At 36.6% G+C, this 16,504-nt stretch overlaps 2 protein-coding genes across 4 annotated transcripts; both read right to left on the bottom strand.

Moving 5' to 3' along the window:
* Window positions 1-3,702: 3,702 nt before the first annotated feature.
* LOC108243575 (regulator of G-protein signaling 21) lies at window positions 3,703-7,086 on the bottom strand. 2 transcript variants are annotated; one of them, XM_017429124.3, is made up of 5 exons: window positions 6,299-7,086; window positions 5,904-5,963; window positions 5,542-5,603; window positions 5,249-5,415; window positions 3,703-5,095 (listed from the first exon to the last, which is right to left on the bottom strand). In XM_017429124.3, the coding sequence occupies exons 1-5, from the start codon at window positions 6,376-6,378 to the stop codon at window positions 4,907-4,909; spliced, it is 558 nt and encodes a 185-aa protein (XP_017284613.1). In that variant the 5' UTR covers window positions 6,379-7,086; the 3' UTR covers window positions 3,703-4,906. The 2 variants fall into 2 exon arrangements, with proteins under 2 accessions (XP_017284613.1, XP_017284611.1); XM_017429122.3 differs by having other exon boundaries at window positions 5,542-5,606; window positions 6,299-7,048.
* Window positions 7,087-9,615: 2,529 nt separating this feature from the next.
* Window positions 9,616-13,628, bottom strand: LOC108243559 (regulator of G-protein signaling 21-like). 2 transcript variants are annotated; one of them, XM_017429091.3, is made up of 5 exons: window positions 13,432-13,628; window positions 13,255-13,353; window positions 13,115-13,170; window positions 12,850-13,016; window positions 9,616-12,308 (listed from the first exon to the last, which is right to left on the bottom strand). In XM_017429091.3, exons 1-5 carry the CDS (start codon window positions 13,506-13,508, stop codon window positions 12,123-12,125), a joined length of 585 nt encoding a protein of 194 aa, XP_017284580.1. In that variant the 5' UTR covers window positions 13,509-13,628; the 3' UTR covers window positions 9,616-12,122. The 2 variants fall into 2 exon arrangements, with proteins under 2 accessions (XP_017284580.1, XP_017284581.1); XM_017429092.3 differs by lacking the exon at window positions 13,255-13,353 and having other exon boundaries at window positions 13,432-13,592.
* Window positions 13,629-16,504: the final 2,876 nt, after the last annotated feature.

The following is a 16,504-nucleotide window of genomic DNA, read 5'->3' as shown; positions in this document are numbered from 1 at the left end:
CCGCAGCTAATTTTGTGGACGTAGATGTCTTTAATGTTCAGTTATTTAAGGCATGTGATTCATCTTTTCAGTCTGGATTTTATTTTACAAAATATCCTGTAATTGAATTTGTTTGAGGATGAGTACTTTTTTTCCTTTTGGCTTTAGAAACAAGTTGAGAAGTTTTTGCCTTGTCTGAAAACAGTTTTCCTTTTGTATGCAAGCAGCAACATTCGTATTTGATAGGAATCGTCTTTTTGTCAACTCATCCAAGGCTTTCACAACTTGTTTTTACATACAGAAGCTGTGCAGGCTGCATGCCGAACACAACAATGCTTCAAATTCCAGGCTGTCATCGCCCATGTGGGAGCACATTTTGTACACATTTTATAAATGTGTGACCCATTAATATTTAAAACGCCAACCAAGGTAGTTTTAATTTTTTTTAAATAAAGGAAACCACCATCTAATGGTTATGTTTAAAGTATTATGTGTATGAATCATGTCAAAGTCTGAATGAAAGATAAATGTGACTCTAAAACTCCTGTGGGTGTTTGATCCTCCACTTCACTCAGACTTCAATAAACGAGCCCTTCCAAAGAACAGAAATAGATTCTTAGCATAAAAAGGTCAAAAGATGACACGTGATGCTAAATGTGTGTGGACTGATTGAAGCTTCCCGTACTGTGCCACATGAAAGTCTCAGACATCAAAATGACCATAAAACCCCTTTAAAGTTCTCCCTTGTCCTTTCCGTCAGCACGCTGGGAGTCTGTCGCTGTTTTTGGCTTTTTTAAGTCGGGTTCTGTGAAATATTTATCAGTGGTCAGTATTTCAAAGAACAGTCGGGAAAAGACAATCAGGAAATTCCCAACATGGAAATTTAGAATCTTGTATTAATTACAAAAAAAGCGTGGAATAGGCACCGGGCTGACTTCTTCCAAAACATTTCCTCCCTGATTCTTCGAACTGAAATCATAGTGACTGCTTTCTTTTGTAGAAAATACGGACTACTGATAACTGCTCCACAGAAGCTGACTACAAAAACTCTTTACTTTCCCTTCAAGACATAAGGAGAGATGACCACACTGCCCTTAAAACAACAAACAGCAGCACATATGTGTGGCTTTGAGGTATTCATCAAAAAAATATTTTTATTTTGTTAAAAACACAGAAAGTAAATGTTCCAAGTTCCCTGCTGAATTACTAAATATCCAACATTTCAGATTGTTACTCAGCTGCTTTTAGTCTTCATTTATTCATGTTAAACACATAAAAACTTCATATTGCTATGATCCTTTAATCTACTAATTCTTAGACACATTGTTTTGCCTTTTTTCACAAAAAAACAGTTAAAGTAATGCATTAAAGAATGGTGTTATGATCAGGAATCTACAGGCGGGCCTATAAAACAACTGTTTTCTTAACAAATCTCATTGGACTGCAGAAAACATCAAAAACTATTTTTTAATCTATCAAAAAATCTAAAATTCAGCTTAGCTAAGTGTTTAAAGTATTCAATAAGATCATGTAATTTAATCAGAATTGTAAAAGCTTATTTTTATGTTTATTAAAGTACAAAAAAAGGCAAAAATAAAGTAAATTGTGTGCAGTTAGGTTGGATTTAGAAAAAAGCCACACCTCTGCTTGTAAAAATAGCAAAAATACTGCAAAGTACAACACAAGTGACTTGAATACGACCGAGGTTTTTCTGAAATGAACAGAAAGTTTAGGAATATTTCACTACCTGTAACATTTCTTTGAACGTCAGTCATTTTGGAATCTGTCAGTGTGTTTGAAAAACATCTCTCTAATATTTGCATGATGACGTTGCGAATTTAAATAAATAAATTTGCATTTTCTGTTGACAATCACCTTTAAAGTTTATGTAAAATGTGACATATCTGGATGGAAACTTGGCAATGCTGCAGAAAATAAACTGATGGATGTCCCAGTCAGGTTCAGTCAATGATGTTGCTGTTTTCAAATTTATTCAGCAAAATAACATTTTCATTAAACCACCACCCTCTGAAGGATACGTCATTATTCGTTGTGTCTTGTGTTCAGTTGTCTGCGCCGCGTGTTTGTTGTGAAAATGCAGTCATGGTGGTTTCATCAAGCAGAGAACGATGGGGCAAAAATTTCACAATTCCAACCTTGTAATGGCCTGGGTGAGCGTAAACATGGAGGTCGGCACAGAGAGTGCCTTTAAAACTAAAACCAAATCAACTTTCCTTTTGATGAAGCTGATTTTAAAGTTGAACGACCAGTTGGAGATTGTAAATAAGATTAAACCTCTTTGGGTGAGTTTATCTGTATAGATCTTGACTAAACATCCACAAATGACAGAGTGACAAATGTAGATCGTTCAAATGTGGTGGATAATGCAGACAATTTTGTGTATTTTTTTTTTTTAACTTTACAGTTTTTTCTGAAATAGAAGCCCATCCAAAAATGTATTTATAAAATAGGCTCCTAATTATCTGTCAGTGTTGATGGGGGAGCAGTTTCATCACTTACAAAATGTCCCGAAGTAAATCACAACCTGTCTCTCCCACATCTCAGACCTCTGTCTGTGCATGCAGACACATTCAAAGGAGGAAAAAACAAGTTATTGTTGCTTTAGTGGTGCTGTGTGCACGCCTGCTTTCATTCTGGAAATGTTTAGTGCTTCAGTTATCATTTAATTTGCACAATGGGATATTTTGTTTTCTTTTTTTACAAATATGGCTTTTTCCTAACAATCATGAGTTATTAACACTTTCATTGTGTATTGTTTCTCATTTCATGAGCTCTATAAGAATGAAAAACACTCAATATGGCCTGAAGCAATGCTTACTTTTCACTTTAACCTTCAGGTGTGTGATTCCATCTCTTTTATGCTACATAAAATGTAAAAACCTGGAGGAAACCAACCTGCTTTGATGATTAACTAACCTGTTATATATCATGTTAGTTTCACAAACTGTAAAATTCATAATAAAATGCACAATTTAACAGCTTAAAAAAATCATGATTTACAACGTCCCATCTTGTGTTTGCCTGCAGTCTGATTGTTGCTTTCATCCACGCTAAGACTTTATTTCAAGCTCTGTTCAAATGAGCCCAGTTCTGTGAGACCGGATTTACTGACGAGTTGAGACACCGAGAAGTCAAACAGAGAACATCTCATTTCTTACAATGTTTGATTTCTCAAGAAACTGGAAGTCCAGGCCTTCCTGTTTGTTAAACGAGACACGCCACTTATGAGTCAAACGATGCCTTTCAGTTACTGAAAAAAAAAAAAAAAAAACGATAACAGGAAACAAAAAAAAAACAAAAACCATTGGATATATTAGGATTTAATTTCATTTTTTAAAATGTGGATTTGCAGCTGTACTAACTTGACTTCTTGGTCATTCTTTGGTTTAAGCCAATGGAAACTAAGCATAATAAAGTCTACAATATCTAAGAGAAAAATGCTCAAAATAAACCTTCATTTAGCACAGTTTGCATTCTTGTGTGGTATTTATTGCTTTAAACTATGCCACAGTCTCTGTGCAAACATCCGTCAATTTTCAAATGCTTCTATGGTCTGGTGGTGTTTTTTTTATTTAATTTAATTTTTTTCAAATATGCCGTATGATTGAACTGAGAGCCAGCGCACCAGCAGCTGTGTTGTGAAATATGAGAAATGATTAAACTCTTTGTTGCATACAACTAAAAAAGTCCACCTATAAGATGTCAATTCAAATAATTTAATATTATTAAAATCACTAACATTTCAACAATCACTTCAACACTGCAGCAAGCTTTGCACTCAAAAGGTGACAATGAATAATAAATAATACAATGTTTAAGTTAATTTACCTAATAAACTCCTAATGAGAATACATTCACACCATGTGCTTTGTAAAGCAGTACTAGGGCTTATAGAAATAATTTGACCATTTTATCATGCAATGTGACACATCCTATGTCTATTGGTATTATCAAACGCAAACATTTAATTGCACAAACTTCGTCACATTTCAGTGCTGTAAGAAACTGAATTTGGCCAGAACCCAACTAGTGAGGAATGAAGTTTGACGTCAGTAGTTGTAAAAAATGGGAAGTTCTTGGTTTCAATAGTGCAACAGTTTAAGGCTCCATGTAAGAATGTGCTTAATTCTTCCTTTTTTGTTAGTACAACTTGATATTTATCCTGGATTTGTGTTAAAATATATTAGTTTTACAAGTTTAAAAATAATCAACCTTCAGGAAAATAAATATTGGAAGTAAATTCCTGTGTAGGCAACTCGGATCTAGAAAAACAAAATACATGCATTAGTTTTTAAAAATCTAATCTAGGTTACAAAGAAAGAAATATACTTATGAAGAGTCCAAGAATGCCGCTTGTAAAAAAAGCGTCATTCTATAACTTTCTTATTAATGATGACATATCACTACTCTACCCAGTGGGTTTCCTGTCTGTCTTGGTGCTGTCATTTGGTGATTTGGCAGCTTATTCTTGGTAAGTAGCATTTACGTGCCATGATTAAGTCCTCTCACACACTCATACAGAGTTGATCAAGTGTATGAAACACCTCTGCCAGGAAGGCCAGAGGACGACTGGAGAATGGTTTGCTTATGCAGCTGTACATTCAGAGCAGGAATCCGTTGCCCTGGTAATTTATTCAAACATGTCAATCTGTCCGACTGTCCGGTGCCAACTCGTGCCAGCTTCTTCCTGTTTCTGCTCGGTCTGCAGGAGGGAGGTGTTTAGTGTGGGGATCTTCTTCACCTTGAGTGGGAATCAGGTGTCTGTGTGCTCAGGAGTGAAGACTGTGTCCGTGTGCTGTACAAGTCGACCCTCCTTCCTTCTCTGTTGTTAGTTCCTCCTCCTGAAGGAGCTCAAGCTTTCCAGTTACAGGTTTTCATGTCCTCCTCTCTCCTCCTGATCGTGCTTTCATCCGTTCGTGGCATCAGCAGCAAGGCTTTCCAGGAGTGCTCTGTAAACGTCGGAGCGCAGGAACCGCGGGTACGAATCTCTTTCCATCAGCCCATAAACTATCCTCTGAGCTTCGTCAAAGCAGTGCATGGTGGGAGTTTTGACGTTCCTTTTGATCTGCTCTCGAGTGTGATAGTCAATGTTGATCTGAAATGAGGCACACAATGAGGGGATTTCAGCCAAGAGCAGGAGAAGTGAGATTCAACATCTAAGCTGATGTTTCGTTTTTCTTTTATACTACAGTATCTTACTATTTAAGACAGAAATAGTGTGTCTACAAATGTTTTAGGCTTAACTTACTTCTTTAGGTGATTCTGCTTTGATGAACTGTTCATAAATTTTCTTAGCTCTTGAGGACATTCGAAATGAAGACTTGATCTTCTTGTAGTCCTCACAGGTAAGCCAAAACTCAATATTCTCGTCACTGTATTCCGATTTGAGGAAGTTGCGAAAAGTTGCCAGCCCGTCTGAGAAAGAACAGATTACGTCAAACATGGACCAAAAAAATAATGTTGCTTTTCAGCTGTTTTAATTCAATTTTTTCTTTTTTCTGCTTTAGCTAAGCTCTCATTCTCAAGGGAAAATAAACTCACATTTAGACTCAAGAAGCCTTTCCAGTGACTGTGACCATTGTTGGGTATCTTCTAAACTTAGCCTGCTGGGAGGGAATGCAAGTTAGATTACTCAACCAGAATCAAATTTGATTGAATTAAAAAAAAAAAATAAATCAGTATAAACTGCAGAAACACTGAGGCACTCTCAGATGTGCTTATCAAATGCATACAAAAAATGTTAAACCCTGGGATAAGCTGGCATGCACATATGCTGTGCCAAAGCAAACATGGTGTCTCTACATCATTTGAATCCTTTCTTGAAGCCATAGATGGAAATAACTGGGGCAGTCTGGCTATTTTAAAACCTACATTTATGCAAAACACTTCATAAGAAACCTTACCTATCTGGGCATGATGGCTGTGTGAACATACACTGGAGTCGGCACATGAAGTTCTTTCCGCTGTGCAGAAACAAGAAACACATGAGTACACCCCTGTTTGATTTACTGCTGTGAAATTAGTTTCCAATAAGTCTGTCAAAGGATGTTTCAGAATGTGAGTAATTAGAAAAGAGGGCATGTGACAGCAAAATTTAGGGATGGTGAAGCTTAATTTCAGAAGAAACCATAAATTATTCACAATATTCTTGTATTTTGTAATTTGTTTGTGTATCATAAGAATTAGAGCAGTGTGAAACAAAAACTTGCTAATAAACCACCATGTGATAAATGGATACATCATCAAGTATCAAGTCAGCACATTTCTAGCAAACCCGATTCAGAGGATAAATACTCACATGGTCTTGTTTCTCCTACTGTCTTCTCTCTCCATGATGATGTGATGTGAGTTGGGTAGTCTGGCAATTAGGCTGGACATTGTGTTGTTAGGTCCACAGTCTCAGGCTCTCCGTCCTGGTCATGCTGTGACTGAGAGGCACTTAAGAGGGTTCCCTTTGCGCTGCAGCGTTTTATAACTAGGTTTTGCTATGAGCAGAGGCTGCTGGGATACCTCAGCAGCTCAACCCAGACTAAAGAGGAAGCACCCCTTCCTCCTCCTTCTTCGATTTCTCTTCTCCTCCTACTTCAGTTAGAAACAACACACACTCACACTGACGTATGCCTCCCTCCTCTTGATGCTGAACTCCCTATTATGTCTTGCTTTTTCTTTTCATTCCCCTCCACTGTTGCTTTTTATTCTTGCCTTCTTACTGGACTGGCCAAACAAATGACTGAAAGCATACAGTGTTAACTTTATTTTTAGTGACAGCACAGATGCAAATGACAGAAACAGGGACTGTGATAGGCAAATCACCACCTTGTCGTGTGAGAGGTTTGTAAAATGGGACTGAAAAATGTAAATTAAACAGGAAAGCCTGCTTTTATTTGCAAGAAATCTAAAATGCACCAACCCCACATAAAAGAAAAAAATCTTTGCAAAAATGTATGCAATGTAAGATGACGGGCTTATGTGAAAAAGAGGAAACAGCAAATTGCAACAGAGAGGCTCAGCAAGGCAACAGGAAGTCGGAAACACTGGCAGGATATCATGACCAGTCTCCCATGTAAACTGTGAACCGAGTGGGTAAAACTTTCAGCAAGATGTGACAGAGGACAGAAATCTTTAAATTGAGGAAAGAATAAGACTAAAACCTGTTGTGGATTGTATCATAAAATAGGGACCACACTGTTAGCATGTATATTCAAATTTACACCCATTTTTAAAAATTATTTCTGATAGAGCCAATTCTCTCATCAAAATTCTACATTTATAACATCCAACCACAGCTGGGGAAGACATCCAACAACTTTAACAACTACAGTGATATAAATGGATGCCACTATAAATAGTAGCAGACATTCTTGAAAAAGTGCAATTATTTCAAATTTCTGCTTGTTGTTCAGCACACTGTGAACTGACAGGGTGAGGACGAACAGAAATCAGCCGTTTTCTGGGCAGGGTCTGGGTAAGGGACTAGCATCAGCTGATGTTAGCTGACTTTCACATTTTCTATTTGCTTCCCAGATATTTCTGCTTACATTCACATAGATCTTTCTGTAAAATGTAAATGATTTAATGCCGGTGCTTCAGCGCCTGATCCTGAACCCAATGTTTGCAAAAGTCGAATCTATGCTAGAAGGGATTTGTGTTGTTTTACTTAATCGGCTTATGTTGCACAAAGGGTTCGTATTTGTGCCGGTTTGATGCTACAGGAAGCATTTGTTGCAAGCCTTGTTAGATAATTAGATCATTTCTCTGTTGCAATTTATTATGCGCTGCCTTCAACTAGTTAATTTTAAAAAGGTGGAATAGAGGAATAGAGATGTAACTTTCATCAGAAAATTCTTCAGTGCTTTTCTCACAGTTAGAAATACTGTCCAATCATCTGGCTTACTACAGCAATGTCTCTGTTAGTTTCCTCAGGAGCTGGCATTAATGAATTTTGTTCTGCTGAAAACCTGCCCTCAGTTTCATATAAAGGAGTGTAAATGGTCTGAAAGAACTGTGCTTCTGTCACAAACACAAAGGGAGCTAATGACAAAAGTGTCTTGAAGCAAATGTACCACAGTTACTCCTCAAACAGGGGTGATTGTTTAACATTTATCTTTGTGTTGTCATGTCTTTTCAACCCACACCACCTCATAATGTATTCAGTGTTGCTCATAGTTGGGACACATGTTTAGTGTGTGTAAAACAGGGAAACAGAATAATCTTGTGTGGGTTAGTTTGTAGTGTGGAGCTCTTTATGTGGTCAACAACATCAAAAATACTTACATGAATGCAACACATTTACTAAAACCATGTGAAGTAAGCTGCACACAACGATAAACTCCAAAGTCATTATTATGCTGGGAACTTGTTAATCTACCACATCCTCAATGACACTGTTGCTTTTTGATAAGCAGATGGACTTCAAGAAAGGCAACAAATTTAAGGCTATTCTAGATGAGAATAATATGCTATCCCAACACGAATGTTCAACACAAACCTTAACTTTATGCTAAGCTTGTTTTAGATCGCTGCATCAAATTCATCAAACATTTTCCCTTTAACATCCCACTGGAAGGCAAGAGTCACTCTAACTTTGATTAAAACAACCCAAAAACGTTTCTACACATTTAGTTTAGAAGAAAAAAGTAATCATATTTTATTCTGCTCATTTTTGATTATTTAAAACGAACAAATAATTATGTACATGTGGAAAAAAAATAGTTTCAAATTGACGAAAAGGTCACTTGCAAATGTGGAACTTGTCTATTTTGGTGATATAGTGTATAAATTTGGCCTTCGATAAATGTGAACAGCTGTTAAAAAGGGAAAATGTAACGTCATTATGTTCTAATGTGGCTGCTGGACTGCAGCTTTGTGTAAAACATGATTATAAAGTTCAGTGTTTATGGACCACTAGTCCAAATGTGAAGGAGCTGAAAGAACAACTAGAACATATTTAAGCCAATTATTATTGACTAAAACACGCTGCCATAGGCTGCCCTATTACAACCTGTCCTTTAGTTTGGCTTCACTGATGCTGCTTTCCTTCTTTTGCCCAAACATGGTTGTAAGTGCTGAGCTGTTACAAGCAGACCCTAAATACTGAACTGGTAGCATATTCTCTGTCTGTTACACCAGTTACTGTACTCTGTGAAGGAATGGAAGAGCTGCTTTGAAGAACTGCCAACATCTTTATCAGACACATTTATCCCAACGGTTTCGACCAACGCTGTGCCTTCGGAGGAACTCACTTCCTTGTAGTTACCATGGTAACAGTGGTGGGCAATGAGAAAACAGTGACAGATTGTGTGTGAAGAATAGTACACCATGTGATGAGGGAGATTTGAGAACTTTGTGATTTAGCAGGAACAACCCTCGGTGTACTCAGAGTTACTGACGTAGATCTTTGAAATAAATGGTGTCTCTTATTTGTAGTGGAAACTGCTAAACTTTAAAATCTGGAGCCAAAAATTACACTAATGTGCCACTAATCTGCAGCAGGAAATAAAATCATGCAATTCTGCTGTAACTTCTGTTCACAGTAGAACACAGTCTCCACTTACAAATAACACACTATTTAATGTTTATGACACAAAAATAACTGATATAAATGTCAACATGAAACATGATCCCCAGAGCGTTTTATTTACTGACAGTTAATCAAACTTATATGCATCCTGTTTCCATTTCATCGACACCTAACTGGAATAACAAACATGAAATGCAAACCTGAGTGTCAAAATATGCTAAATAAAATACACCATGCTTTAAAAAAAGATTTAAAAAGTGTTGTTTTTTTTTGTTTTGTAATACATTCAAGAAAATTTGTACAAGTTTCTAATCACTTTTGCAATGCTTTTATCCAACGGATGCAGATACTTTGCCCCTTCCAGGAGAGTTTACAGAAGTTTTTGTTTTCACATACAACTGAGCACATGTCTTCTTTCAGAGCGTAGTTTGTGACTTTAAAGTGGAGTTTTATGGACAGAATATGACTCTTTTGCAGTTATAGTAGATTTAATTTTTAAAGTTGTTTACTCAATTGTTATAGTTGTTTATCAAAGAGTTCCCTAATTACCACAGAATAAGTCTTGGAATGAAATATGTTACATTTGTTTTAGGCTGAGCTAAATAAGTTACAAACTTTCTGACTCTGGTAACAATCCAACGTTAGAATCAGGAATGGAAGGTCATTCCTGATCTTAATAACATCTTGTCTGCTCTTCAGGAAGTAGGATTTAGTCTTTAAAAACTGGTGATGCCTCAGCTACATACAAGGTACCTTTTTACATCATTATCCTAATATATCGGCTGCATTGAGCAGAACTTACTTTTTCCAAATGACAGAACCTGCATCAGCTTGTAAAATGACCAATGATGGTCACGTAAATTCAACTTGGAAAATATAGATTCAGTGTCTGTGATGAATGTTGTCTGTTTACAGTCTGAGATGAATATTCTATGTGACTTCACTATTCTTCTTTTTCTTTCAGGTTTTCAACTCATTTAATTGTTAGATTTAATCACCAAAAACATTTAATCCCCTATTAGGTTTGTTTGGGGAAACTCAATTAGGAGAAGGTAAATTTCAAGGGTTGGCCTGAAATGCAGCCTTTCTTTACATTGAAAGAAGAGACAGAGGATTTATATTATATATAATGTTCTGATGAAATGAACATTAAACTGAGTGAAGATCATCATATTTCCTGTTTGTTATTGGAACAGAACAGACTGTGTATAGAACATAAACATTGTCTAACCTTATGGTACACAGGGTTTATATTGTAATATTTTTAGTTTTTATTGCCTAAAACAGAAAGCGGTACCTCGGTCAGTTTTGCAGATAATAAAATTTGATGTGGTAGTAGCTGAGAGTCATTCACAGCACACACTCTGAGCGTGATGTCTCACAATTGCATGAGATCGTGCACGATACTTTAAAGGATTTCCAAAACCTTTACAGGTCTGTCATTTGTATAAGAAGATCTTAGTCTCAAACGCTGAAACGAAAAGCTGTAAGAAAGGAATGCTGGGCCCTTTAATTATTTTAGTCTTTCACCAGGTTATTTTCCAAACCTTTTTTTGGCAATAACTGTTATGCTGACAGTGTATTATATTTTATTTTTAGTGCATTTATGACGTGTGGAAAGTATGCTCAGTTTCAGGAAGTGGATCAACAACCCATGCAGGATAAATCTCTCTAAATGTTCTCCAAATGTAGAATTCATACTTAGACAAACATCACTATACTTTTCAAATGCGGTTTAACTGGCTCTCTTTTTCCCTAAGCTCAGTTCTTGTGAATTTGCCCCATCATTGTCTCGGAGCGATGAGATTATTCCCCTAACAAGGCAGCACATTCTGGCTGTTACGCTTCAGGTTGTCTGATGACTCCAGTGTTGTCGTTTAAGCCCCTGACTTATTTTTAGCTGCCTCAGTATTCCTTTTTAGGCACAATTTTTAGGAATAAAGCCGTTTGCAGAGCAGAGTGGGATCAAGAGTCATAGAGAGGTTGCTTTTTTTCCAGTTTGCTAAACCCCATTACTGGTGTATGGAATCATCCTTGCACCTAATTAGAGAAAATCAGACATGTGACCAAAAACAGAATCCCTTTGTGAGCTGTGGAAACTCTTCCCTTTTTTGACTCATCTTTGCATTTAGTCAGTCAGCTAAATATAAGTTATGAGACAACAAGACAAACAAATAACAACAGCAGTATGAGTATGGGAATGACCACAATCATCTGCCAGTGTTGGCAAAGAAGTCAGAATTCTGTGAAGTAAATAGATAGTAAAATAATTATTTGGTTTTTTTTTAAAGGTCATATCATCTCACATACCAGAAATTATTCATCTGTCAGTTTATTATTTACTGTTTGGAAACAAGACCTCCACTTTCTTACACTTGAATACATCAAGAATCCGAGCAGCTCTGAACAAGTCTACAAAAAATCCCACGCAAGCGTCTTCTGTCTTCTACATCCAAACTTCCTTCAGTCACATGCGTTCTCTTTCTCTTTACAAGTCTAACACACCGTCTCACTCTCAGCAGTGTTTAAGGTTTCACATGGCTGAAAACACTAGCACTTAAAGCGTACGGTAAGTACCAGTTGCTCTTCCCCTAAACAGAAATTAAATATACCATATAGACCTGGATTTGTGCCTAAGACTCAGGTAGGCATCCGAGTGCAGGAATCTGGGACACGAGTCTGTGAGCATCAACAGGTAAATCTGTTTCTGGGCCTCATCAAAGCAGGGACGACTTGGTTTCTCCAAAGATTTCTGGATCTTCTCTTTAATCCGGTGGTCTACATTGATCTAAAGGAAAAAAACATGAAAGGCAACTTATAAAACCATCATTGGGTGTTTAAAATGTTAAAAATTGTGCAAATATGTGCTGGCATCACAATAACAGAGTTAAAGAAAAGACCTTTCATGACACACAGTTATTTATTCACTTAAATTAAAATAATTAGGGACCAAAGATCTGTGTGGGTGTTAGCTTTTTCTAACTTGTGCACGCTTTTGCATGTAATTTACTGGCTGTATTACAAAGGATGCCTTTCTGGCAGGATGACAACCATAAAATAGAATATGAAACAAACAACAACAACAGCATGATTTCTGTGTACCATGTAAGTCAACATGGTGCTTCACTGAATGTTAAATCCTTTACTTGTTCCTGTTCTTGATCAGAGGTGCTGTTTCTTGTGTTTACGCAACATTATTTTCCACTGTTCTGTAATGTTAGTTTGAGATAAATGTATTTTTTATACATAACAGTAAGACCAGAAATGGCAACAAAGCACGGTCTGTTTCCACCATAAACCACCAACCGTGTTTTTCCCTTCAGACTGACCTCTCTGCAGGCTGTAGGGCTGATAAACTCCTCATAGATCTTCTTTGCTTTCCAGTCGAGGTCTTCTGATGAGGCTGTTGACTTAAAGTCTTCACAGGCAAGCCAGAACTCGATGTTTTCCTCACTGAACTCTGACTGTAGGAAGGAGCGGAATGCTGCCAAGTACTCTGTAGAAAAAAAAAAAAAAAAGCATTTGATTGTTTAGTTTTTAAAAGTCATCAAAATAAATGTGAAGGTAAATTTTGTGAAAAATAACATTTCTTACTTTTATCTCTCAGTAATCTTTCCAAAGACAGGTGACGTTTGTGGTCAGTCTGCCAGCTGTATACATGAGAAATGAAACTATTATTTTTACTTTTAGTGAATCACACAATGATAAAAACAACTAAAATAACAAAATACTACCTGAGGTTTGAGGGACATGTCTCATTATTTACTTTTTGCCCAATGACAAATGACCACATGTCTTTCTTTTGCTTTTTTCTACTCTGTACAATATCAATCCTGTGAAATAAATCCAGTCAAACGGAGAAAAATATATGACTTAACATGAAGAAAACATGTTCAGGCTGTCTGACTTACCTTCTGGGCTGCTTTATGTTTGGAAACAAATCTTTAATCTCATAAAAGCGAATCTTTGAAAACAAAAGTTTGGACATTTTAACATCCCTGGAGTTGTCCTTTGGGAAACTCAGACAGTTTTCGGTGATATAGGGAAACTGTATTGTTTCTCTCTCTGAGCTGGTTTTTATCTTGGAAGGAAAGGTGTAACCCGTATGACGCTGCGGGCCTGCTGGTACAGGTATCTGAATATCTTTTATATAAGCAAAGACCACTGCTACCCAGACTTAACATCTGTTGTCACTGACTCACCCTGGTTTTTGGGAAAAGCTTTATGTACATTTTGTTTTAGTTTATGGCGATTTTCACGTGTTCTTCATGTATAACATTTTAAGTGCAAGAGTTAGAGATGTAGAAAAATGAATAACTGGGCCATAACTGAATCTTTAATGACACCTTTGAACCTTCTACAAAGTACCTGATTGTGTCTTTCTACTTCACCTATTACTCACTCCAATAATGTCATGCCATCTGGAGCAACTTGAGCGTCAGTATGCTTAATTTAAAGGGTATTTATGAAGATCTAGAGACTAAACTCCCATCTGTGAGCACTAGTTTCCCAAAAAGGCATCAAAAGAATATGCTGATTGAGTGATACTGTATATGGAAGGAATGATTTCTAACAGTGAAAACATTAAATTAACCCTTCTATGAAAACAAAGAGCCTTTACTGTTTTAAGTAATTTTATTAGCACTGAGAAATTTCCCGTTCCCCATCTATCCACATATTTGGTCCAACCATGACGGAGAAGTAAATCTGAAGGTATTCACATTGAATTTTGAGATTTAGTAAATGTCTGAATAAATTAAAAAAAGATGATAACATTCCCTGCACTCAAGGAAATCAGGTTAATTGTGCAACAAATGATGTGTTGTTTTGAATTATTAGTTTGAATCAGGCTGAGCATTTAGAAAGAGGGTTAGTCTTTCACAGACATGTTATTAAGATTAAACTAACATCTAGTAAATGTTTAAAGTGTTTTTGTTAATTATTAGTTATTTTTCTGCGCCATGAAGTTGTAATAGCCCAATGTGATAAATATCTGCTAACCTTTGTAGTTTATTTTTACACTTAGTTCATTCCTATTTTGGGGGAATTAGGAGCAGTTGAGTCATTTGCTCATAAGCTCCTATAATCACGTGGTCTGAAGCAAACAATAAAAAGATAAAATAAAATAAGATTAAATGGGACTTAAACAGGCCAAGTCATATGCACACAAAAACCGACATGTAGACTGAGTCACGTAAGGACGACACAGCTGCAAAGAGACAACTGGGAAGTTAAAAAGGAATACTCATCGCTCTGAAACTCAAAAGTTGCCCCAGACAGCTCCTGTTGTGAAAATGTCCCCTCTTTAATTCTGTGCCCATACGCTTTAATATACTTAAATCTACATAGTTTCTGTCAGCTTTCTGTAAATCTGAACAACAAAGTTCCTCTTGTTCTGCACCGCATGACACAAATAAAATTTATATTCTAACAAGGTGGTGAATGAGTGTGTTTTTGGATGGGTGGGTTTGTGTGTGTGAGTGTATTTGTGTAGCTTTTCAAGATCCCCCTGAGGGCATTAATGTGGGGTATGATAACTTTGTGGTTGGTAGATTGCTGAAGTGAGCATATTTCAAACTTTCCCCTGAACGATAGGAGCTGTAGTGGATGGATGCGCAACGCCGTGCAGGCAACTGTTCGGCGGCCAACACCCTTCATATTGCATGCTTGACTGAACTGTACTTTTATACAAGAACATGGGAAAATTAAAGAATGCAAATCATTTTGGTCACCGAACATGTGATAATGACAAGTTTACAGAGTTTGTGAAAAGTCAGCATTAATAAAGATGTTCATTATTTATATATATAACTAAATGTTACAGATAACCCTGGTCAGTTCTCATTGGTTTAAACCATTTGTTGTGTTGGTGGAACTAATTCAGGGAACCTCAGCAGAAACATGATGCAGATCGTGGTAAACCTGGATGTGTTGGCAAACACAAAAAAGAAGATCTAGAAGACTCTTTAAATCACTTTTAGCAGCTACAGCTAATGTAAAACATTCCCATCAGCTACAAAGTACTTCTCCTTGACAGTAGTTTATATTTATTAGCTACATCAGTCAGACTGTGAAGATTTAAAAAGTCACATGCTGTCAGCTGCCATTTCAGATTGCAAAACAAACAGTTGACAACTTAAAAAATGAACCCAGGCCTGTTTACTGTATAAACAACAATTGCAAGACTGAGTAAGTTGACTTCTAATTACAGTGAAAAGCTTTGGTTTGATCTTATATTACCCTAGTTAGCCTATTCATAACTTTATTTTCATAAAAGACACTCAGAATATATGTTTGAGGTACGCTGTAATTCAAGAAAAGTTAGAAACATGACAAATGAATTGTCTTAAAAGGGAAGAGGAAATTAGGTATTTACCTAAAATATAAGTCATTGTCTCAAAAACAAACAAAACCACTTTAAGCACTAATCTATAAGTGTACAAGTGACACAGAACCTGATCTTAATTTCAGAAAATAGGTAAACTGCTCCAAAAATGTGTCTGAAGACGAGATGAAATCAGTAAAGACCAGAAGAAACCTTAAAAAAAGACTGAAGCAGCAGTTTTAGCTCTAAAAATCTGTTGTACTTTGATAACCACATAAACGTTGATTTAAAAAACCAAATCTTTTAGGCATAAGAAGGTCAAGACTGTGTGACGACACTAAGCACTGATGTAAATACATCCTGTCAGGGTTGTACAGATGGAGGAAGTGCCCAATTTGGGCATGTGACTGGCATTTTGTATTTTCTGAATTACCAAAGTTGAAGAAACGTGCAGATCGGTGAGCAAATTGAAACAGAGGATAGCAGAGGTCAGCCAGTTTTCTCCATCTATCCATAAAAGCCAAATCACAACTTCTTGTTGCCACAGATTCATCATTATAGCTTGCGAATTTATAAAAGTTAGCTATTTCAACATGTGAACCTTTATTACTGCCTTTATCCAAAACCAGAAAAAAATATGAGATAATTGCAGCATTTTA

The sequence above is a fragment of the Kryptolebias marmoratus genome, linkage group LG24, assembly GCF_001649575.2.
Source record: "Kryptolebias marmoratus isolate JLee-2015 linkage group LG24, ASM164957v2, whole genome shotgun sequence".
In the NCBI taxonomy this organism is placed as follows: Eukaryota; Metazoa; Chordata; class Actinopteri; order Cyprinodontiformes; family Rivulidae; genus Kryptolebias; species Kryptolebias marmoratus.
Note: the sequence above shows the minus strand (reverse complement) of the source record. Positions and strands in the feature narration are given on the sequence as shown.